General features: G+C 38.9%; 2 protein-coding genes across 3 annotated transcripts in view; one reads left to right on the plus strand and one right to left on the minus strand.

The window, feature by feature from the left end:
- Positions 1-13,567, plus strand: part of LOC100247425 (uncharacterized) — a 38,367-nt gene extending 24,800 nt beyond the window's left edge. The window contains exons 10-16 of one of the 2 annotated variants that reach the window (XR_785908.3): positions 8,550-8,688; positions 9,468-9,669; positions 10,354-10,469; positions 10,689-10,728; positions 11,157-11,351; positions 13,001-13,118; positions 13,274-13,567. Coding sequence is in view for 1 of the 2 variants with exons in the window: in XM_010652447.3 (XP_010650749.1) it covers positions 8,550-8,688; positions 9,468-9,669; positions 10,354-10,469; positions 10,689-10,728; positions 11,157-11,326 (667 nt within the window). In the remaining variant the exon portion in view is untranslated. Of the gene's footprint in view, positions 1-8,549; positions 8,689-9,467; positions 9,670-10,353; positions 10,470-10,688; positions 10,729-11,156; positions 11,352-13,000; positions 13,248-13,273 lie in introns of those variants that run through there. The other variant, XM_010652447.3, reaches the window with a different exon arrangement.
- On the minus strand, positions 13,395-22,662 carry LOC100242287 (uncharacterized). Its single transcript, XM_002275865.4, has 6 exons — positions 22,232-22,662; positions 14,913-15,107; positions 14,315-14,431; positions 14,035-14,184; positions 13,883-13,941; positions 13,395-13,688 (listed from the first exon to the last, which is right to left on the minus strand). The coding sequence occupies exons 1-6, from the start codon at positions 22,466-22,468 to the stop codon at positions 13,553-13,555; spliced, it is 894 nt and encodes a 297-aa protein (XP_002275901.2). The 5' UTR covers positions 22,469-22,662; the 3' UTR covers positions 13,395-13,552.
- Between the last annotated feature and the right edge of the window lie 446 nt (positions 22,663-23,108).

Raw genomic sequence — 23,108 nt, forward strand, 5'->3', positions numbered from 1 at the left:
GGGGAAGCCCAAGTTTCTAATAGGATGGATTTGGGCCGGGGTCCAAGGCCCAATCCCTGCTCCTTAAGTGAGGGGTTGTCGGGTGAGGCCGGTGGGCCGATCCAAGCTGGGGCCCTGTTAGATGAGGTCTCTGATGGTTTCGAGACCCCTTACTCTCTCCCTAGGGCTCAGTTTATGCAGTCGTTTCCCATCTCCAGGGGTGTTAGTCAAGACGCAAGAGGAGAAGTCGATCCCCTCGTCGGGCTGCCGCGAGGCTCGTCGGCGCGTGTTTCCTCTCAGATGATGGATCGGGGGTTTCTGACTGACGCAGCTCTTTGCGAAGAGGCCTCCAGGTATGTCAATCTCTGCCATATTCCTTTGGGGGGTCGGGATCTCTCTTCTCCTTCTTCCTCTTCTTTCGGGCGGGCGACGACGAATGAGGGGACCACTGGTGTTTTGCTTCCTGAGGGCAACGAAGAGGAGCAGACTCCATTGAGTATTATTTTGGCTGATGGTAGCAAGGGAGTGATAGTCTCTGAGGGTGAGAAGCAAGTGGCTGGAGAAGGACCGGGGGGGGAGTTTGAGGGGATGTTTCAGGAGATGGATGGGTGCCGATGGGACGACAGTTACCTGGCAAGGTTTAGCAAATTCTTGGGCTTCTCCACGGACGGGTTTGAAGGGGAAGTTCTGAACTTGCTCCTAAGGACTAAGAGAAGAAGAGAGCAAAATCTGAAGAAGGGCACGTCAGGGACCACTAAGTTTGATAGGGAATTGAAAAAACTTGAGTGGTCTATCAATTATACTGGGGCAAGAAAGGAGAAATCAGTGGTCAAAGAAGGAGGGGTTAGAATCTCGACAGTTAGATGAAGCTAAAGATTCTTTCATGGAATGTCAGAGGGGCCAATGACAGAAGCAAAAGGAAGGTTATCAAGGCCCTAATTAGATCTCAAAAGGTGGATTTGGTGTGCTTGCAGGAGACCAAAATCCAAGAAATGTCCCAAGGAGTTATTCACAGTCTTGGTGTGGGAAGATTCTTAGGTTGGGGAGCTGTGGATGCAAGAGGGGCAGCTGGAGGGGTGGTGGTTTTCTGGGATAAGAGAGTTCTGGAGCTTGTAGGCCTGGAAGTGGGTATCTTCTCAATCTCGTGTCGATTTAAGATTTGCGAGGATGGGTTTATGTGGTTCTTCACAGGGGTCTACGGACCTACTATGAAAAGGTTTAGAGAAATTTTTTGGGAAGAGTTAGGTGCTATCCGAGGTTTGTGGACTGATCCCTGGTGCATCGGTGGAGACTTCAATGTTATTAGATTTCCCAGTGAACGGAGTAGAGTTGGAAGACTATCTGGTCCTATGAGAAGGTTTTCAGAGGTGCTAGATGAGTTGGCTTTAAGAGATATGCCTCTTCAGGGGGGTCCTTATACGTGGAGTGGGGGGTTAAATGGCCAATCCTGGTCGAGATTGGATCGCTTCCTGATTTCGGAGGATTGGGAAAACCATTTTAGTGGAGTGTCTCAGTGCACTCTCCCAAGGCCTGTGTCTGACCATTTCCCGATCCTCTTAGATGGGGGTGGTGTTAGGAGAGGTCCCATCCCTTTCCGTTTTGAGAATATGTGGCTGAAGGAGGAGGGATTTAAGGAGCTTCTGAGGGGCTGGTGGCAAGGTTTTAATTGCAGTGGTTCTTATAGCTTTGTTCTCTTAGAAAAACTAAAGGCTTTAAAAGTTAAGCTGAAGAGTTGGAATAAGGAAGTCTTTGGTAAAGTGGGAGAAAATTTGAGGATGGCTTTGGGCAGAGTTTCTTTCTGGGATGATCAGGAGAGGCAGAGAACGTTAAACGAGCAGGAGTTAGAGGCGAGAAAGGAGGCCAAGGAGGAGTTTAAAAAGTGGGCGATTATGGAGGAAATCTCGTGGAGGCAGAAATCAAGACAAATATGGCTGAAGGAAGGAGATAAGAACACGGGGTTCTTTCATAAGATGGCGAACTCTAACAGTAGAAGGAATTGTTTGAAAAAGATTAAAGTCAGAGGTGTTTGGCTGTCAGACGAGCAAGATATTCAAAGGGGAGTGGTGAGGGCCTATCAGGATCTGTTATCGGATCCTGGTGGCTGGCACCCGAGTATGAGCAGTTTGGAGTTTGATAGTATTGGTAGAGAGGAGGCTGCCAGGCTGGAGGAAATGTTCTCTGTGGAAGAGGTGTATCTGGCCCTTTCGGAGCTAAATGGGGACAAGGCTCCTGGACCGGATGGATTTCCCATTGCCTTCTGGCAGTTTTGTTGGGATTTCGTCAAAGACGAAATTATGGGCTTCTTTAAGGATTTTTTTGAGAGGGGAAAATTCGTTAGAAGTCTCAACTCCACGTTTCTGGTTTTAGTCCCCAAGAAAGGTGGGGCTGAGGATTTACGTGACTATAGACCAATCAGCTTGGTGGGTGGTCTGTATAAGATTCTCGCCAAGGTTCTAGCCAATAGGCTGAAGAAAGTAGTGGGTAAGGTGGTGTCTTCGGCCCAAAATGCCTTTGTTGAAGGAAGGCAAATCCTTGACGCAGCGTTAATTGCTAACGAGGCCATAGACTCGATGCTGAAAGGGGATGAAGCTGGTCTGTTATGCAAGCTGGACCTAGAGAAGGCCTATGACCATATTAACTGGGATTTTCTGATGTTAGTGATGCAAAAAATGGGATTTGGGGAGAAGTGGGCCGGCTGGATCAGGTGGTGCATCTCCACTGCCTCTTTCTCAGTTATGATTAACGGGTCGCCAGTGGGTTTCTTCCAGAGCACTCGAGGGTTAAGGCAAGGGGACCCCATTTCCCCCTACTTGTTTGTCTTAGGAATGGAGGCCTTAAGCTGCCTCATTAACAAAGCGGTTAGGGGGGGCTTTCTTTCCGGATGCAAACTAAGGGGAAGGGGTGGAAATGGGATTCAAGTATCTCATTTATTATTTGCGGATGATACGCTGGTCTTTTGCAAGGACTCCCAAGACCAAATGGCTGTTCTTAGCTGGCTCTTAATGTGGTTTGAAGCCATTTCTGGGCTGAATATTAACTTGGAAAAGAGTGAAATTCTGCCGGTGGGAAGTGTTGAGAATGCTGAAGTCTTGGCTTCTGAGTTGGGCTGCAAAGTGGGTTCTCTTCCCTCCACTTACTTGGGGCTGCCTCTTGGTGCTCCTCACAAATCGGTGGTTGTGTGGGATGGTGTGGAAGAAAGAATGAGGAAGAGACTCGCTCTATGGAAGAGGCAGTTTATTTCTAAGGGGGGGAGACTCACTCTCATTCGGAGCACTTTGGCTAGCATGCCAATTTATCTTATGTCCTTGATGCGTATTCCAAGAGTTGTAAGATTGAGGCTTGAGAAGATCCAAAGGGATTTCCTTTGGGGAGGGGGTGCGTTGGAGAAGAGGCCTCACCTTGTAAATTGAGATGTGGTGCGCTCTCATAAAATGAAGGGTGGATTGGGGATCAGAAAATTTTCTATCCTTAATAGGGCCCTATTGTGTAAATGGAGCTGGCGCTTTGCGGCTGAAAGTGATTCTTTTTGGAAACTTGTCATTAGCTCGAAGTATGGGGAAGAAGAAGGAGGGTGGATCTCTTGTGAGGTTAGGGAAGGCTATGGGGTGGGGTTGTGGAAGGAAATTAGAAAGGAAGGCGTTCTGTTGTTTAAAAACGTTTCCTTCACTGTAGGGGATGGTAGAAAGGTGAAATTTTGGAAGGACATTTGGTGTGGAAACACTCCCCTTTGTGAGGCTTTTCCTTCTCTGTTTGCCTTTGCTGTTTCCCAAGATGCGTGGGTAGAGGATTGTTGGGATTATATGGGGGATGCAGGGGGATGGAATCCTTGTTTCTCTAGGTCTTTTAATGACTGGGAGCTGGAGGCGGTGGCGAGTCTCCTTTCGGTCCTTCAAGGAAAGAGGCTCAATGTTGGGATGGAGGATAGTGTGGTGTGGAATGCATCTAAGAATGGGAGTTTCTCTGTAAAATCCCTGTACAATACTTTGGATTCTGGTGGTGCAGTCCCGTTTCCGTGGAGAATCATATGGAGCCCTTGCGTGCCTACTAAGGTGGGTTTTTTTGCTTGGGAAGCTTCTTGGGGGAAGGTCCTAACCCAAGATCATCTCAAAAGGAGGGGCTGGTCTCTAGCAAACAGATGCTTTTTATGTTGTGACGATGAGGAGACTATTAACCACATCCTTATTCATTGCCCCAAGGCGAAGGTGTTGTGGAATCTTATGTTTACGATGTTTAGGGTTAATTGGGTTCTTCAACTCACAGTTAAAGACATTCTTCTTGGTTGGTCTGATTCCTTTGTAGATAAGAAGCGTGGGAAGATTTGGCGGGCAGCCCCCCTTTGTTTATTTTGGACGTTGTGGAAAGCAAGAAATAGGATAGCTTTTGACAATGAGGCTTTGTCGATCCAAAGATTGAAAACCTCTTTCGTTTGTAATCTCTTCTCTTGGACTAAGTCGTGTTTAGATGGAGAGCCCCACTCCTTAATTAATTTTGTAGATTGGTTGGGCTCTAATTGAGGGTTGGTGAGTGTTTGATTCCTTGTGCTTTTGGTTTTTTGGGGCCTCTCGTGTATACTTCCTGTATGCTTCGGGTTGCCTTCTTGCTTCCCTCTTTTTAATACAATTTATCTGTGTTTATCTATCAAAAAAAAATATGCAAAATAAAAGATGAGCAAAACAAATCGAAGCCTCCATTACTAGAATGAATAAATTAGGAGAAAGGGGATCCTCTTAAGCCTCTAGAGCTTTGAAAAGAATACTAGGAGTTCCATTAATGAACACAGAGAGAGAACAGTTAGGCAAAATTTGATCCAACTAATCCATTTTTGCCTAGACCCAATGTTGTTCAAACTAGAAGTAAACAATCTCAATTTACATGGTTGTATATTTCCCAACATTCCAGCTTGCATACTACCTTAGGATTTAGGCTTTTGGATCTAGAGTCAATGGCCTCAAGGATTGCATTTGTAATTTGTCTTCCTCAAAAAAGGCGTTCTAAATTTCTAAGACCACCTTGCTAATATCTTTCCTAAGCTTGTTTCCTAGGACTTTGGTTAGAAGCTTGTACAAACTACCCACCAAACTAACGAACTAAAATCCTTTGTTAGGAAGTGTTTCAAATTTTTAACTAGTATATATTCCTTTAGGTGCAAGGTGGGAAAGTTGCCTTCTTCTTACTTAGGGCTTCCCTGGGAGCTTTTCACAAGTTGGTGGTGGTTTGGGATGGGGTTGAAGAACGATTTCATAAGAGGCTTTTGTTATGGAAGAGACAATACCTCTCAAAAGGGGGAAGACTCACTTTACTTTGCAGTACTCTTGCTAGTTTATTGATCTATTTTATGTCTTTGTTCACCATCCCAAAAATTGTTAGGTTGAGATTGGAGAAGATTCAAAGGGATTTTCTTTTTGGGGAGGAGGAGCCTTAGAAAACAAAATGCACTTAGTCAAGTGGTCTTCTGTTTGTAAAGCAAAATTGAAAGGAGGACTAGGTGTTCACTCTCTTTTTTTGCTTAGTAAGGCCCTTCTTTGCAAAAATTGTTAGTGCTTTTCTAGTGAAAGAGATTTGTTGTGGAAGACAATCATAAAGGAAAGTTTGGGTAGGAAGAAGCGGGTTGGAGGTCAGGAGTGTTCAGAGAGCCCTATGGGGCTGGGGTTTGGAAAGAGATTGGGAAGCATTAAGAGTTTTTTAATACGAATATTTCCTTCAAAGTGGGTAATGGGAATAGAGTGAAGTTCTAGAAAGATAAATGGTGCAGTAAGCAACCCTTATGTGAGATTTTCCCTTCCTTGTTTGCTCTTTCTATTTCAAAGGAGGCATGAGTATTTTTGGGAGCAAAGTGGGGAAGGAGGAAATTGGAACTTTCATTTTGTTAGGAATTTGAATGATTAGGAGTTGGTCCTATGGAGAGGTTCCTTTCTAAGCTCCAAGGATAGATAGTGAAAAGGAAGGAGGAGGATAGAGTAGTGTGGAAGGAAGATAATAAAGGGGTCTTCTTTGTAAGAGAGCTTTACTCTTTGTTGGAGATAGATCATACCAACCCTTTCCCTTTAAAGATAATTTGGAATTCGTGGATCCGTGTGAAAGTGAGTTTCTTAACTTGGGAGGCTTGTTGGGAAAAGGTTTTGAACGTTGGATAATTTCAAAGAAGATGATGGAAGTTGGCTAACAGGAGTGCTTTGTGCAAAGAGGAGTTGGAGTCCATTGATCATATCCTCCTTCATTGTGGTAAGGCGAGAATTTTATTTTTGGTGTTTGGTGGGTTTTATCTGAGTCGGTTAGGGACACTCTCCTAGGGTGGCATAACGCTTTTGTAGATAGAAGGTGTATTAAGACTTGGAGAGCCGCTCCTTCTTGCATTTTTTGGACGATTTGGAAGGAAAGAAATAAGAGACTCTTTGATTGTGGGGAAGTGTCTAATGAAAGGCTAAAGAATATTTTCCTTAACAATCTCTCTATGTGGATTAAGGTGAATATAGGCAGTGGGTATACAAATATGGTTGACTTCTTAGATTGGTTGGGGCTCAAATGAGGGAGGGAGTATTTTTTGTGTGTTCCCTCTTTCATTGTTTTGCCAAGTGTACTTTGTATATGTCCCGTGTACGCTTGTGCACTTTTAGCACTTTTTAATACATTCTCTTATCAACGAAAAAAAAATTTCCTTTTTGTAAAAAATATTGTATAGAATATTTCCTAAGTTGATAAGTTATTGTAAATTTGTTATTTCTTTATAGAATAAGGAAAGTTATTAGAAATATCTCTATAAATATTCTAGATCATAAGGGGAAAAAAATTATGAGATGGAGGTAGACTTGTAAAAACTATACAAGATAGATAAATATGTGAGGAAGAATGGGAAAAACTTGGTGGAGTGAGGGAGTCGATGGTTCAAGGTGTAGATACGAGAAGCGGGGAAACATGGGATGTTTCAGGAACCCAATAGTTATATTTGGTTTCTATCCCTTATAATATTCTCTAGGCAATAATGAAATGGTTCTCTATCATCCATGGATGTAGACATGTTTGGTCGAACCGCATTAAAACTTAGTGTACCTTTGTGTGGATTATTTTATTTTTGTATTCTTGAACAAAAATTGTTTTCATTAAAGCTTCTGTTGACATAATAATTGGTATTAGAGCATGGGTTGAAGATTTCTAGAAGAACTAAAAAGAATAGAGCACACAAGAGGATGACAAAAGGAACTTTAGTTGAAGGTAAAGTCGATTGTTCTCTTGTAGGAATGTGATACAAAAAGGTGTATCAGGAGAGATGGAAGACTACCTCAATGGAATTTGATCCAAGGTGGAGATTGTTGGAAAATGTTTCAAATTACTAATTAAAATAGATTCCTTTTTGTAAAGAATATTTCTTAAATTGATATGTTATTGTTATATTAGATTTCCTTATAGAATAAAAAAGGCTATTAGGAATATCTCTACAAGTATTCTAGATCATGAGGGGAAGAATGGGAGACACCCGGTGGAGTGAGGGAGCTTGTGGTTTAGGGTGTAGATATAAGGAGTGGGGAAATATGGAATGTTTTGGAAAACCCAATTGTTGAATCCGGTTTCTATCATCTATAATATCCGCTATAGTATAGTAGAATGTTTGGCCGAATCATGTTAAAACCTTGTGTACCTTTGTGTGAATCATTTTATCTTTGTGTTTTTGAACATTGTTTGCATTAAAGCTTCCATTGACACAACATCCTTAATTTCCTTCGTCACATCCTTCTTATGGGAATCAACACCAGAAAAGTAGCATTCAAACTCCTTTTTGAAGACCCATAAGAGTGGAAATCCTGTAAATGCCCATCAAATCCCTCCACACAAGGTCGCAACCATGCCGCCAAATTGCCATTATGAGATCAGCTGGACTTGGGGCTTTATCCCTTCCCAAATTAGAAAGAGCAGCCAAAACCTCATCTCGCTAAAAAATTTCTCCGAAACTTCTCTATCATCATCACCAATCCACTTGGCTCTTGAGGCTTGGCTCAAGTGGTAATTGTGGGAGATTCCGGGTTCAAGTCTCAATAGGGATAAAAGGGGAAAGAAAAAAAATATTACTTATCAACAAATAAAATAAAATCATCATCAATCTGCTTGAAGACCCCATTCTCAATCCCAGGACAATGAACCTCATATGAGAATAAAGCTGCTGAAAGAAGCTAGAGATTTCCCTTCTCAGATCTGTCATGATCACCATCTTCTTTAATTCTGTACTATCACTTGAGGTTTGATAATAATGATACAAATTCTGCATTGCATTTTGTAGAATTTTTTTGTTCTGAAACTTTGGGATTTCTTTCTGCTCTGGACTTGTTTTGCTCCTCTTTAACTATTGGTTATTCCTCATCGACATTCAGGCATAATGTTTAAACGATAAATAAGTGTTGTTTTATGTGAACTTACTCTTGCTTTGTATTGTCTTCTGGTTGTTCATCATGAACCTCATGATTATACCATTCACTGAATAAGGTTTATGCTTCTAGCTTTATGGGTCATAGGTACTTGTGCAATTTTCCAAAAATTGCTGCAAAATTCTGATACTTTTACTTCTTTTTTATTTAATTCAGGTTGAAGCAGAGATGGGAGGATATATGCTCATTTCGAGTATTTCCTTATAAGTGCCATACATCATTGCAGTTGTTTGAACTTGCTGATGATTACATTCAACAAGAGATAAGAAAGCCTTTAAAGCAGACGACCTGCACTGTCAGTTTCTCATGCAGAGCTGTGTTGTACATTCACACAAACATTAAAGGAACAATGCTTTCTTTTGGAAACATCTTATGCTGATGCCATTAATGATTCAAAACACCCCCAACTATAACATCAGAATATCTTCTTCTTTTATAAAATCCTAATCCAAGAAAAACTCACTTTAAAAAAAAAATCAATCAGAAACATTTTTATTCAATCCAATTAATTTTTTAATTCATTCCAATCAACTTATCTCTCTCTCTCTCTCTCTCTCTCTCTCTCTCTCTCTCTCTCTCTCTTTTCTTTTATTCTCATTTTAGTTATCCTTTCACTGTGTGTACCCTTTGCCATGTATGCCCATAATTGTCCACAGTCATGGCTACATAGGCAGTTTGTTCTCCTTCTTTTTGTGCATATGTGTGTGTTTCCTGAGTAAGGGGAAGGGGAATGAAAAAGTGAGGAAGAAGGGTAGCCATGGCTGCTCTTTTGTAGAGCTGTCATTAAATTAAAATGAGGGTTGTTTTGGTATTTAGAAACTTCTTTTATGATATTGACAATTTCCATTAACAAAACTATTTGCTGTTTGATGGATGGGGTTTTTTGTAAATCTGAAAATTTGAAATAGAAGGTCTAACTGGTGTTTCTTGTTACTGCAGTGGGGCATAAATGAAGTTGACTTAATTTTGTGACAATAATGTCTTGTTGAGCATCTGCAATCTGATATACATTTCTGATTCTAAGACTTTGATGCTGTCTACTTGGTGTGGATTTTAACATTAATCTGTTTGCAGGGTGCTACAGGATGGTTCTCATATCGTGTGCTGGAGAGCTTGAGGTTATGTGTCATGGTGAGGTTCCTATCAATATGCCCTGAAACAAGTGCAGAATACTTACTGAAATCTGCTTCTGATCGATTTGAGAAGTCAAAGAGGATGCACATATATGAAAACAACTTGAGACCCAATGAAGAGGGGATCCAAGAAGTCAATAAAGGTTTCAATTTAAACCCAAATCTCTTAGTTGCTTAGATTTTTTTTTTTCTTTATCTTTTTATAGGTAACATTTTTATTTTTATTTTTATAAATTTTTTAATCCCTGTTGGGATTTGAACCTAGAACCTTCCATATCCTAACCCTTCCCTTTACCACTTGATCCAAGCCTCAAAGGCTTGGTGGTTTTTTTACTAGTACCTTAGTATGCTGACCCTTTTTAAACCTTATTTGATCTTCCTTTGTGAATTGTTTTCAATTTTTTTATTTTTTTAAATGTCTTTAATTTGTTTTAAGATTTTTCAAAGTTATATCTGTCATATATGCTTTTCAAATTATTTGAATAATCCCGATGATGAATATGTTTTTTTTTTCTCTAACATGCATTAGCCCTTTGTTGATTCCTCATCTTTTTTTTTTGTTTTTACTCTAGATTATTCCTAAAAATCTTGCTGAACAGTTATAAAAGCTGGTTCCTGACTTTTTCCACGAGCTTTTCCAATTAATTCTCAGAGTTTAAATTATTCCAATAATGAAAACTCTCCAGCTTCCAAGTTTTGGTCTTTTTTTTTTCATTTCAGTAACTACAATAACAAAAAAAAATTATGAGCTCCGCTGTAGGATTCCTTCCCACTTCCAGGAGCCAAAATTTCATGTTTCATACTGTTAATTAAATTTAATGATGTAGAACTGGAAGGTGACAAAGATAAAGAGGAACCCAATGATGTGGATGATGATGAGGAAGATGAAATGGAGGCTGAGAATGGTGAAGAGGAATTGGATGCATATGAGGCACTAGATATGGTAATTGTATGACTGCTCTATGTTCTGATCTTATGTTTCTTAATTGGGCTCTTTTGGCTTTCCTTTTTGCTTGTGAGGCCTTAGCTGCCTTGTATACTCCCTGTATGCAGTGTGACTTTTTGCCTCTGGTTTAATACAATTCTGGCTTACTTATCAAAAAAAAAAAACTCTATATGCTACCTTATTTTTTTTAATGTTGAACAATGTGGTCTGTTGTAGGTTGGTGAGGATGATGAAGATTCTTTGCAATCACGTTCATGTATCCTTGAAACTTTCCATTTTCATGTTTTTGTTGAAATCATACCTTTAAAACAAGAAATGGTGTTTCTAGGTCTGGGAAAATTTCACCATTTAACAATTTGGTCTAGCAGCACCTTTTTAAATGGATTGAAAAAGGTGGTAAAGATATAATGTGGTAGGAATTCTTCCTTTTCTTTACTTTAAATGGCCACATTTAAAGGATTATCATTCCTAGAACAGTGTAGTTTGCCACTCGAAACTGGACTGGTTGAAAACTCATGAGACATTGTTGGCCATGATTTTCCATTGCTTTAGCATGTATGAAATCAAACTTGCTGAAGCTTGTCTGGAAATAGGTTTTTGGATAAAACTAATACTTGTAGAAAATTGTGGAAAGATCTGTTAATACTCTCCGATCATCATTTGGATTTTCTATATATATCCTAGATCTAGATGCAGAGAACATCTCAAGGGACTATTTGCAAGGGCTTTTTGGTAGCTTCTCATTCACAAAAGCAGGTGGTGGTGAAGTGCAAGATGCTGACACCAGCGATGGAGAATATCAAATCTATGAGCAAGACAGTCTTGGCGAGTACTCTGATGATGATGACTACTAAGCAATTCCAAAAGCTATATCAAGAGGTTTGTTAAATTATTCTTCAATTTTCAATCATTATATAATACAAAAATTCATAACTGCAAATTATGCAATATTGGTACATGTCCATCACATTGAATGATGTTCTAGATCTCTTCCTTATCATGTATTGAGATATACACTTAGCATGGGATAGGTTCATTCACAAGTACCACTACATTATATATTATAAAAAGATTCCCATGTATTTTGGAATTAAAATTCCAAATTATTTTTGACTTTTCTGTTAAGTGCATGGATCTTGATCTTGTAGCATATGGTTCAATTTGTTTACTGTTTGCAAGTTTCACAGCATTTTGATGAACTATTCTTTGGGACTCCTGATTCTTGATGCTTGATATGACAATAGTCCTTTTCCTTTGCATCCATCTGTTTCAACTTTCAATAACTCAAAACTCATCGGATATGGCCCTCTTACACTGCTCCCAACACAACCACCCCCTCCCTTCCTAAAGATTATTTTGCTATATTTTTGTCCTTATCACAAGGTTTCCAACTTTTCACATTCTAGTTTTCTTCCTGGATCAGTGAGTGCCCAGAGTCTTGAAATTGATTACCAGCTCAAAATGTTAGGTGGGAGCATGGTTGTCAAAACGTATATCATGTCAAGAATCGGTTTTTATCTTTCCCATATTATGTGTACAAATCGAAAGAACTAGAAGATTATGTGCCACAAGAATTTCAATATTAGCACATGAAAGATTCAGTGTCAATATATATAAACACACTTATATTTTATGAAGATACTTCATTGATTATAGAGTTAGAATCTCATTTATGAGTTTTTCCATTGTCTCACATAAATTGAAAATAAATATTAAAATTAAAAACATGCAGGGGCACTAGAATCTGTATAAGTAAATACTTGTCTTCTTTATCTATGTGTTCCACCTATCTTCCAGATTCCTACTTACCTAGGAAAGTGTTAAATGTGTTTTTAAATATGTGAAAGATGTACAGTAGTTTCTCTTCATCCCAATTAGTACATAAATGCAAGTCTGAGCAGTGTAGAAAAAAGCCATGCTTGTTTAATGGAGGAGAAAATAGAAAGCCTAAGTCAATCTCTGAATGCTTTCTTTAATCTTAAAGTATCTCATGGAAGTTCGATAGTTGGCTTTGTGACAATTCTAGATGTTGCTAGTAAGGTGGGGTGCTCCTCTTGTGATCCTCACTCAGCTAATCAAGTTGCAGATTAGTTAGCCAATCAAGGAGCTAAGAACTTGGTTTCTTTTGTTGGAGACTTTTTTCCTTCCCTGAGCATGTGCACCTTTTGTAGTGTATCTTTTTGCCTATAGTCTATGCTGATAATGTATGGGGAAGTATCTTTAAGACATAGTCTACTTTAGGTTGTACTTAAAGGTTTCGAATTAGTTAAATAAACAATAAACAAAACAAAAAAGAACTCGCAAAATAGCTAAACTGCTCTTGTATTGTATGTATAATAATTTGTTGTATAGAGTAATTAAGATGCAACACCAATTGACAGCATGTTGTTTTTATGTCAAGCACTTAGGTAGCTGGTGAAAATCTAAGCTTGTATTCAGAGTTTGCCTGTGTTGAATTTGAATATCAAGTTTGCTTTTACGCCTTGATTTAACTTTGTCATGATGCAATTTTGCTCACTATCATGTAGGTGCCAAAGCTAAGCATCCTCATAATCTCAAGGACAGCTTTTTCCAGCTGTCTTTTGGATTGAAATTTTGGTATAGGTGCAGACTACTCGGATGATGAGAAGCTGAAGCTTTGTTTAAGTAAGTAGGGCTAATTCATGTGTATAAATATATTTATCTAACTTCTAAAGATGAACATTTATGTATTTATTCATTAGTTATTCTCAAAGTTATCTAGGTCTCTCATGAAGGGCTGATTTATTCACATAATGAGCATCCATGTATCTTCTTTGCAGTTTTTATGCAATGAGAACTGACAATCAAGGAAAAAAGGCTACCCAGGTTTTTGAGAGCCATACATAATATCAATACGAGGGCATTTGGGGAATAATTATTGAAAACCTTGAGAATTGAGTATGAACAAATCAAAATTGCATTTATATATTGTCCTTTGGAATTAAAGGAAGAGGTTCAAATGGGCCCTCTTTTTTCTCTGTTTTACATTCTGCAATGAAAATTTACAAGCCAAATGAAAGCCATTTAGATTGTATAAACAGACGAAAAAGTTGTGTCCTTCAGTCCAGGTAGAAGAGAGTCACAATTTTCCGGAGATTTTTGGCCTCTTGGCATGTTTCCATGAGAAGCTTGCTATCATGAAAAGCAAAGCAAATGACTTGCTGTACATGTGAAATGATGTCCATATTACATAGCCTGCAGTTTTGTCACAGAAAGGCACTATCAGATTAAAACCCCTTTTAGCATTTAGCAACAAAAATGAAAAAGAAAAAATAAATCAAATCACTAAATAACATGAAAAAGGCAGATGATCGTTGTACTAGAAAAAAGAGTATGCCTAAAAGGCTTCATCTGCTCAAAGACCAATGCTTTAGGAAGCTATTACAAACCTGCTGGCTTCTATCAAAGGAAGATGATCATTGTAAGGCTTCTCTATTACATTTTTCACCTGAAAATCATGAAAAGAAAAACATTCTAAATATGATTATCACATTTGCAAGAAATGATGCATGAAACAATAGCAATTATGATAAAGTCCTACTTTAGACAGTAGTTCTTGGCTCTCAGGAGGTTGCATCTTCAAACTCTGAGGTAAGATTACAGTAAGCAGCTCTGGTTTCTCTGCTCTTAGCGCACCTCTGATAACAGCTGCATTAGTGCCAGATGCTCCTGATGTAAAAATGTGGTTTTTCTGTAGGAAATAATCATAGGAATTTCAGAAGCATGAATATGAAAATGGAGAGTCCCAGCAGCATGTTGGGCTCAATAAGCACCCACAATGTTAGACATAAAATATACTGATAGAAGTTACAGCATCATACAGTTATAACCATAGCATAGCTGAGAATCTCAATAAGTTCTTGATGTGTGAATCCCATATTCCTTGTCCCAAAGAACCCAATAGCTCTTGGCCCTTGTTGTTGGATGGCCAATAACTCCTGCAAAATAATTCGCACATAGCAACTTTAAAATCCACAATAAGATGTTCATAAAAATCAATAGAAAGGGGAAAACCTAGAATGCTTGCTCATTGCAACTAAGAGCCACACTGTAAGCACAGTTTTGGCAATCCAAGACCTACCAATAACAATCAGATCATATTTTATCAGATCCTCTGAAGATTTTGTTAGAAATCTGTTTTAGAAAACCACAAAAATAAAATTGTAAATCAGATTGTCTAGGTCATCCAATCATCCCAATCTTCACTTTGTAGTAAAGTACATGGAAGGCATTTGCTTTTGGGTCCGAATGGACCAATATATACAAGATCATTATGGCTTACTCAGCTATGGGACCTTCCCAGGCAGAATAAAAAATTAAATAAATCACTGGATAACAATATGTCAACTGAAGAACAGATCCACTCCCCCACATAAGACTCTAAAGGAAACCTCAACGCAAAAAGACAAGTTAACATACCTGCAGATAATCCACATCAGGAACAGGTTTAAACTCTGATACCAGCACCGCCCCTGACCCTTCCACTAGGGATTGGGCTTGAGTTGGAACTTGACTGGCAACCTCTTCGTCAGAACAAAAAATACGCCCTGGGTTCTCCTCTTCATCCCTCCAACTACCCCCGTCTTGATCTTTTCTCATATGTCCACAAATCCACTATACCAGTACATGAAAAACACCGCCCCAGTGGTAAATCATTAGGGAAAACCAACTGCCCAGAAAGGGGTGATAAAATAAGCTCAGGCTCACATGAGCGTTGAGATGTGCAGATTGTGGAAAAGTATTCATGTTTAAAACACAACCATTGACATACAGCAGTCTTCAGGGAACTTCAAATCTGTTTCATCACCTTATTAGCTGGTTTTAGATAGTAAAAGAGACGGACATATTTAAAACTGCCTCAAATAGCCTTGAAGCCAAACTATTTTCAGTTGGACACATGTTGATGAAATATAAAAGGTATCTACATTCTGTATTCAGGTTAACTGTAAAGATTATTCCTTGAGAAATAAACAGAGAAGGTATTGATAAATAAAATTAATTTATTGAGTAAACAATAATCTTATTAGAAAGAACACTGTACATATATAGAATGAAGACTCCTAGTCCAATAAGGCCTGTTTTTTGTTTTTAATATGAAAACTACGAGTGCATATAAATACAGAACCTAACAAAAAATAGGGAGATACAACCCAGTATGTATGTAGTATACAAGCACACCAAGGCAAACAAAAGCAAACAAATTACATTACCACACTAAACCAAGCTCAAGCTATCTACAAAGTCTACAAAAAAGGGAAGGGGAAAAACATCAACTCCCACCAAGCAATTGGACTAAGTGTGAAATATTTTGGGGAAGGGATTTCCACAACTTTAATTGTCTAAACCTTCAAAGGTTCTTCTATCATTGTTTCCAAATAGTCCAAACTAAACAAAGGGGAGTCAACAAAGGGGATTGTGGCATAAGATTTTTTCATAGACTAGGTTGGAGTAGCTTCCGCCAGACAGTATTTGTAATATGATGATGATCTCCTTCAAGTGTTTTGAGAATTCAATTAGAGGTAGGGCCCGTTGGAGGATCGCATGTCTCTCTCTGTTATGGACTGTGTGGAGAGAGAGGAACGCATGGATTTTCAAGGACACTTGGAGGACGTCAAAGTCGTTGTGGGATTTGCTTCATATCTATGTTTCTTTTTGGGCTTACTGTACAGACATTTTTAAACCCTACTCTTTGAGTGTTATTTAGCTTAGTTGGCTCTCGATTTGTACATATTAGGGTTAGGTTATAGGGGCTGGTGTTGTTATACTTGTATAAGTCTTTTGTCCTTATTGTATAACCATCATTGTTTTGTGAAGGTTTTCTTAGTTTCTTTTGATTGGATTTGCACATCATGGGGAAGACTTCTCATTTTTCTCATGTTTTTATTATCAATTAATACATTTGTTTGTTTATGATAAATAAAAAAAAGGAAGGTCAATCTCCAAACATCCAAGTCAAATTTGTTGGATAAAATGGTGCATTTCAACAACAAAGTTCTCTATTCTTGTTAATGGAAGCTGGGGCAAGGGCGGAGATGGGATTCAGATCTCTCACTTATTGTTTGCGGATCATATTGTCATTTTCTGTGAAGCATTGCACAATCAAATCACTTATTTGAGTTGGTTGCTTATGTAATTTGAGGTCATTTTAGGCTTGAAAATCAATTTGGAGAAAAGTGAGTTAATTACTGTGGGAAGTGTGGAGAATCTGCATGATTTGGCCTTAGAGTTGGTTTATAAGGTGGCAGCTATTCCTTCCTCTTACTTGGATCTTCCATAGGGGGCCCATTATAAATATGTGACAGCTTGGGATGGGATGGAAGAAAAGTTTCCTAAGAGGTTAGCCATGTGAAAAAGATAGTACATCTCAAAAGGTAGGAAGACTTACTCTGATTCGAAGCACCCTTTCTAGTATGTTGATCTGCTTCATGTCACTCTTTTGCATGCCAAGGCTGGTTGGTTTAAGGTTAGAGTAGATTCAAAGGGATTTTCTGTTGGGCAGTAGGGCTCTTGTGCAAAAACCCCACTTAGCAAGGTGGAAGACGGTTTGTTCAGGGAAAAGAAAAGGGGGCTTGGGTATAAGGTGTCTTTTAGTGATGAACAAAGCCCTCCTTTGTAAGTGGAGTTGGTGTTTTTCCAATGAGAGAGGGGCGTTTTGGAAGCAAGCTATTAGCTAGAAGTATGGTGGAGATGAAGGGGGGTGGCGCTTTTGTGAGGTGGGAGATGGGCATGATGTTGGCATTTAGAAAGCCATAAGCAAGGAGTGGGATCTTCTAAGCAGTAGAATATCTTTTTCAATGGATAATGGTCAGAGAGTGAAATTTTGAAAGGATAAGTGGTGTAGAGGCGAGTCACTTTGTGCTTCCTTCCCCTCCTTATTTGTCATTGCTGTTTCTAAGGACATATGAGTGGCAAATGTGTGGAACTCAACAGTTGATGGGGGTGGATAGGTTCCTCGCTTCTCTAGGTCGTTTAATGATTGGGAGGTGGAAAGTGTGGAGCGCTTTTTACTGTTTCTTCAAGCAAAAAGGGTGTTAAGGGATGAAGAAGATATAATGATTTGGACAGTTTCGAAGAGTGGAAAGTTTTCAGTCAAATTCCTTTATTCCGTTTTGGAGCTCAGTGATCCTTTATTGTTCTTGTGGAGCATCATTTGGAGTTCTTGTGTGCCACCCAAGATGGGTTTTTTTTTCTTGGGAGGCGACTTGGGGGAAAACCTTAACTTTGGACCTTGTCTAGAGGAAGGGGCTTTCTTTGACAAACAAATGTTTTCTTTGCCACTTTGAAGAAGAAACCGTTGATCACATTCTTATCCATTGTGAAAAGACAAGGATTCTTTGACAACTGTTGTTTACTCTCTTTGGGGTGTCTCGGGCCCTCTCTTCTTCAATTAAAGAGACGTTTCTTGGGTGGCATGAGTCTTTTTTGGGTAAAGGTCACAAAACGCCTTAAAAAGTTGCCCCATTATGTATCTATTGGACCATTTGGAAAGAAAGGAACTTTCTTGCTTTTGATAATGTTGAGTTATCGGTCCTTCTAACTTTCTTGCTTTGGATGGCAAGTGGGACCGTTATGCTTGTTTTGGGTCATTTGGAAGGTAAAGAATAAAATTGCTTTTGAAGATAGTATGTTGTCCATCCAAAGGCTGAAAGCTTCTTTTGTGTATTTACTTTGGTCGGAGATCAAATTGTGGATAAAAGATGGTCCTTCGACCTTAATAGATTTTATTGATTAGGTGGGTTTGCGATGAGGGAGAAGGTTTTTTGTTTTTCCTTCTTGTTTTGAGTCCAATTGTAAGAGGGTGAGTGTCTCTATACTGTAATTATGTGAGTCGCTATTTTAGCGCCTCTTGGTAATACAATTCTTTTGCTTATTGATAAAAAAAATAATGTGGAGTTATCGGTCCAAATGATGAAAAACTCTTTTGTTTGTAATTTATGGTCGTGGACTAGGGAGTTTGTAGATGCGGACCCTAGTTCTCTTATTAGCTTCATTGATTGGCTAAGTTCTAATTGAGAGCAAGTGATTTTTTTGTTCTCTTCTTCCCTTACTTGGCTAAGCCCTTTAGCGGCCAGTGTATACTTCTTGTATACTTTGGGGCACTATTTGAGCGTTTCCTTTTAACACATACTCCCTATTTTACCTATCAAAAAAAAAAAAAAACACACACACACATATTGGCATTCTTTGGTATTTTAAAATTTGGAAAATGAGCATACGCTAAGGCTCCAAATATGGCTACAAAATAGCTTTGGCTCTCTATCCTTGTCTCATAATTTTTATTCTTCTCTATCTTCTTTCCTCTTCTCTTCCTACCTATTTAATCTTATTGCTTTGTCATTTATCATCTCAAGGAAGATTACTTGGCACCCTTCCTTGTTTATTTCTTCCTTTATCTCTCTTCTATTATCTTTTTTCTTTTGTTGTCTTCTTCTTCTTCTTCTCCTCAATATGATTTAATGTGCTTCAAGCAACAAACCTAAACTCCTTTAAGATGTGAAGAAAGATTTGGTTAGAGAATGGAGCTAGGTTCTCATGGAGAAATAGGGGGTAAGCGCTGGTTTGGGGTGGATTCGAAATCCTTTGAGATTTTGAAGGAGACAGTTAAATATTAGGAAGTTGGTCTGATTGTGGAAAGGAGTTGAGGTTTTTCCTCGTGGATCAGATTTGGTGAGAGAGGCCTTGTTATGATATTGGAGGGGGTTGAACTTTGTTGTGGCAGTTCATCCAAAAAGCATTTTAGGATGGATTGGAAAGAAGTGGGGAGAGTTTTTAAGCTAGAGCTTTGTAGCAACAGAGCAAGTTGTTTCTTGCATTGTTCTGTTAGTGTTAGAGGTGTTCTAGGGAGGTGGAAGATCATGGAAAGTGAATTAGGAGTATAGGTGTTGCCCTAGTGCCCATACTTGTGAAGGAGCCCTAAGGAGATGGTCTTCATCTAAGGGTGTGTGCAAAAGATACCCCTAGCAAAGGTGTTTCTTATGCAAATGTGGCATCCATAGGCAAGGAGGAATTGGGTGAGGCAATTTGGATCCAGTTTGGGAGGGAGGATTTAAAGATTAATGTGGAGCATTTGAAGCATTGTTTGGTGGGTAGTTGGGTAGACCCCGCAGTTGAGGTTCCAAAGTTGAGCTCTATGAAATCCTGGGCTAGAATCAACTAGAGGCTGAATGGAAATCTTCAAGTGGTAATGTAGGGAGGCACCCTCATTTTGTTTGATTTTGGGAACGACTATGATGCCAAAAGGGTGTGGTGTATGGGCATTTGCTCTTTTGAAGGAAAGAGATTGCAATTGGAGTGGCGGAGCCCTGAAGCTGGTTGTTACAAGGAAAGGGCCTGTGTAAAAGCATTTTGGGTGAGAGTGAATGGGCTGTCATTGCTTGTAGGGTAATGACTTCTTTAAGAGGGTGGATGATGCTTGTGGAAGTTTTGTGGTTGTGGATGTAGATACAACAAAGAGACACCATTTACAGTGGGCTAGAATTCTAGTAAGCTACAATGGAAGAAGGGTCCCTAGGATCCTACATGTGGTGGTAGCGTTTTTAGTCTTTGCATACAATTATGGTGGAAGATACCACCGATGTAGGAGGCTTGCAGGGTGATGAAGGTAGAGAATGATCATAAGGGTAGGCCATGTGAGGGTGGGGATGGGTTGAGGGTGAGAAGCGTGCAAAAAGATTGGACCACCCAAGGAGTGTTTGCATGTTGCCCAAGTATCAATTGGCATAATTTTTTCCGCCTACAATAGATATTTGGAGGCTAATGGGTTAGTTGAGGGAATGGTCCCTGGGCCTCCTTTTTTTGGCTTGAGTTGGGTCGATGGGCCTAGTAATATCAAGCCCTCTTTCTCCTACAGGTCGAGAGGTGGGAGGCTCTATGTGCCTCTTGACTTGGACCAGCCCTTTCCCTTGGGTTGTTGTTCTTTGGCCCGTTCCTTTTTAGTCGAAGAGGAGCCCCCCTTTGCCTCAGGTCAAGCCAGTCCTATAGAGGGCTCGTATGATCTTTTCGTGAACCAACCCAAAGGTTCTTTTAAGAGGCTTCCTTTGCTGTTTGGTGAAGGATGTGTGGTTCAGAAGCTTCCCTTAAACCTTTGCTTCCTAACGACACCACAAATCACTAACGTAAGAGTGCCATCTGCAGATGATGCTCTCGTGTGAAGCATAAGGTTTCACAGGTAAGGCCTTGTCTTCTTGTTGAGAGGTGAGTCAATGAATTTTGTCTATGTCTCGTTTTGATAGGGAGCTTCGAAAGTTGGAGAGCTCGATTAACTACAATCAATCAAGCGGAAAAGAGAGGAGTTAGAAGGGTCGGTAGAAAGTGGATTATGAGTGTTCAAGCAAGAGTTGTGAAGAGTGGCTAGAAGTTTGGGTAGGAGAGATGTAGGCTTTATTCAGTCAACAGTTAGCAGATTTGGTTTGGCTTTGGCTGCAAGTTGGACGTAAGGGTGCCCTATGTTTTTCTAGAACTTTAGGGCATTGATTTTGTATTGGGTTGTGGTTTGTTTTTCTCTTTTCCCTTTGCTTGCCTTTGAGCACAGTTTATATTATATTTTGCTTTTTACCTATCAAAAAAAAAAACAAAATCTAAAATTCCCTTGAGGAAGTTTTCTTTTCTCTTGTGCTGTCTCTTTCTTCCTTATTGCCCAACAACAAATTATTATCATTGCTTATCTTGAATAACCCTACTCCCCTTGAATGACATCACCAAACAACCCATTTCTAGATTTCGCATAGAATAGAACACAAGGAAATCCCCAATAATCAGCCAAAAATATGTTTGTACCAACAAAAGGAATCTTTAAAAGAAAAATGTAAACTGTAACCACCTGAGAAAATCAGTGTGAAAGGTCAGCCCTCTGCCTACAACTGTAAGCTGACACAAGGCCCATTTTGGTAGCCTTTCATGTTCTTTGTTGTCTTTTTTCCTCAAATATTTTTTGTTAAGCACCTTTTCAAATTTATTCTTATTATAACTTCTGTTTTCTTCTTTCATTCAACAACTCCGAGCAAATACATTTGTCTCCATTTTTTTTTTCATGGAAACAAACATATTTCCATTTTTTTCATGAAAAGAAACACATTTCCAGAAAAGCCAACAACTCTTTCAAATTTCCCTTTTTCTTTTGGTCTAGGTGGAACTTGTCTATTACAGATATACTTGGCTGGAACCTCTTTTTTGGATCCTCCAATATATTTTATATTCTCATTGCTTATTGAAAAAAAGAATTTAGACCAAAAAGATTTATATATATATATATTATACAGGGAAAACTAGAACCTTATAAAAACTATTTGGGGCCATATGGTAAGAAGCATAGTTCATGAAGGTTTAAGACCATTTTACAAGCAGCTTTGATCTGGCATCAAACCCACCATGAATTAATGCCACAATCCTCATGGGACAAGTTTTTCTGTGGAACCACAAACACAGAATATAATGGAAACCCATGTTTCATTCACTAGCATACAAAAGTAGCCCCTGTTATAGGATCTCCATTAAAAAACTAAGCTACTATCTAATCAAAAATTTAAAGCGCTTTCTGCCATTTTTACAGAGTAAAATCAATGCATATTTTCAGCAACAAAATCACTTCAGAAATGCTAATCAAACGGTACCTAAGAAACCCCAAATTGAAATTAAAGGATTTTCACTAGAACAAACAAGAGACCCAATTCTCAGAATTCTCGGAAATCCATTAAATACCATAAAAACTTGAACATATCTGTGTGGAGAGTGAGAAATACCTTGTGTCTTGATGAAAGACTGGATCCTTTTTCTGGAACACACCTGCGATGGGATTGAGAAGAAGAAAAAGAGTAGTAGGAAGGGAAGGGGTTGAAGGGATTGGGGCTAGGGGAACTGAGACTAGGGCTTGGTGATTGAAAGAATATTAGGGATTTGGAAGAAAAAGAAGAGAAACTGAAGGTGGCAGTGGTAGCGGCGGTGGTTAGAGGCAACATTAGCCTCAAAGGTGTTGTCATCCCACCACCTTCGCCGATTTTCTTGGTACCTTTTCCTCTCTTTTGCTCTTCCCTTTTTCTTTTTCTAGGAAAACAAGCACGAGATATGGAGAGAGAAAGAGAAGAAAAACATATAAATATGCGAATATAATCTTAAAAACATTTATCCTCTCCTTTTTCCCTCCTCCCTTTTCCTTTCTTTTCTTTTTTTTTATATGATATGATGATTTCATTACCATTTTTCTATTTGATATCAAAAAATAATTTTTTTAATACCATAAAAAATATTCGCAAGGTCTACAAATCATCCTCTTGCCCTAAATATCATTTGTTTATTTTTTTTATTTCATTTTTTTCCCTTTGTTGACAATTCAAAGTTCTTCATAGAATACATATCACATATCCCTGATTTTAATTTGTATTCGGGAAAAGGATTTTGATAATATTTTTCAACATAGAAGGGAGACAAGAATCATGAGGTCTCATCTAGGAGGGGTATCATTTCATTGCCATTAAACCATCTCAACATTGATTGGGTCAATTCACTTAACTACTACTTAAATATTAACCTATCAAATTGATGCTTTCCACCTTTATACACAAGGCTGTTATAGAAAAATGGTGGTATGAATTCAGTCATTTTCCTTTTAAGCTAATTCTA

Source organism: Vitis vinifera, chromosome 5, assembly GCF_030704535.1.
Source record: "Vitis vinifera cultivar Pinot Noir 40024 chromosome 5, ASM3070453v1".
NCBI lineage: Eukaryota > Viridiplantae > Streptophyta > Magnoliopsida > Vitales > Vitaceae > Vitis > Vitis vinifera.

Bases quoted from the DNA above. Each gene is read 5' to 3' on its own strand.
- LOC100242287 (XM_002275865.4), bottom strand. From the start codon at position 22,468: ATGACAACACCTTTGAGGCTAATGTTGCCTCTAACCACCGCCGCTACC. The intron at 14,185-14,314 runs GTATGATGCTGT...TATTTCCTACAG, and splicing joins GCTATGCTATGGTTATAACT to AAAAACCACATTTTTACATC. The intron at 13,942-14,034 runs GTAGGACTTTAT...CATGATTTTCAG, and splicing joins GCCAAGAACTACTGTCTAAA to GTGAAAAATGTAATAGAGAA.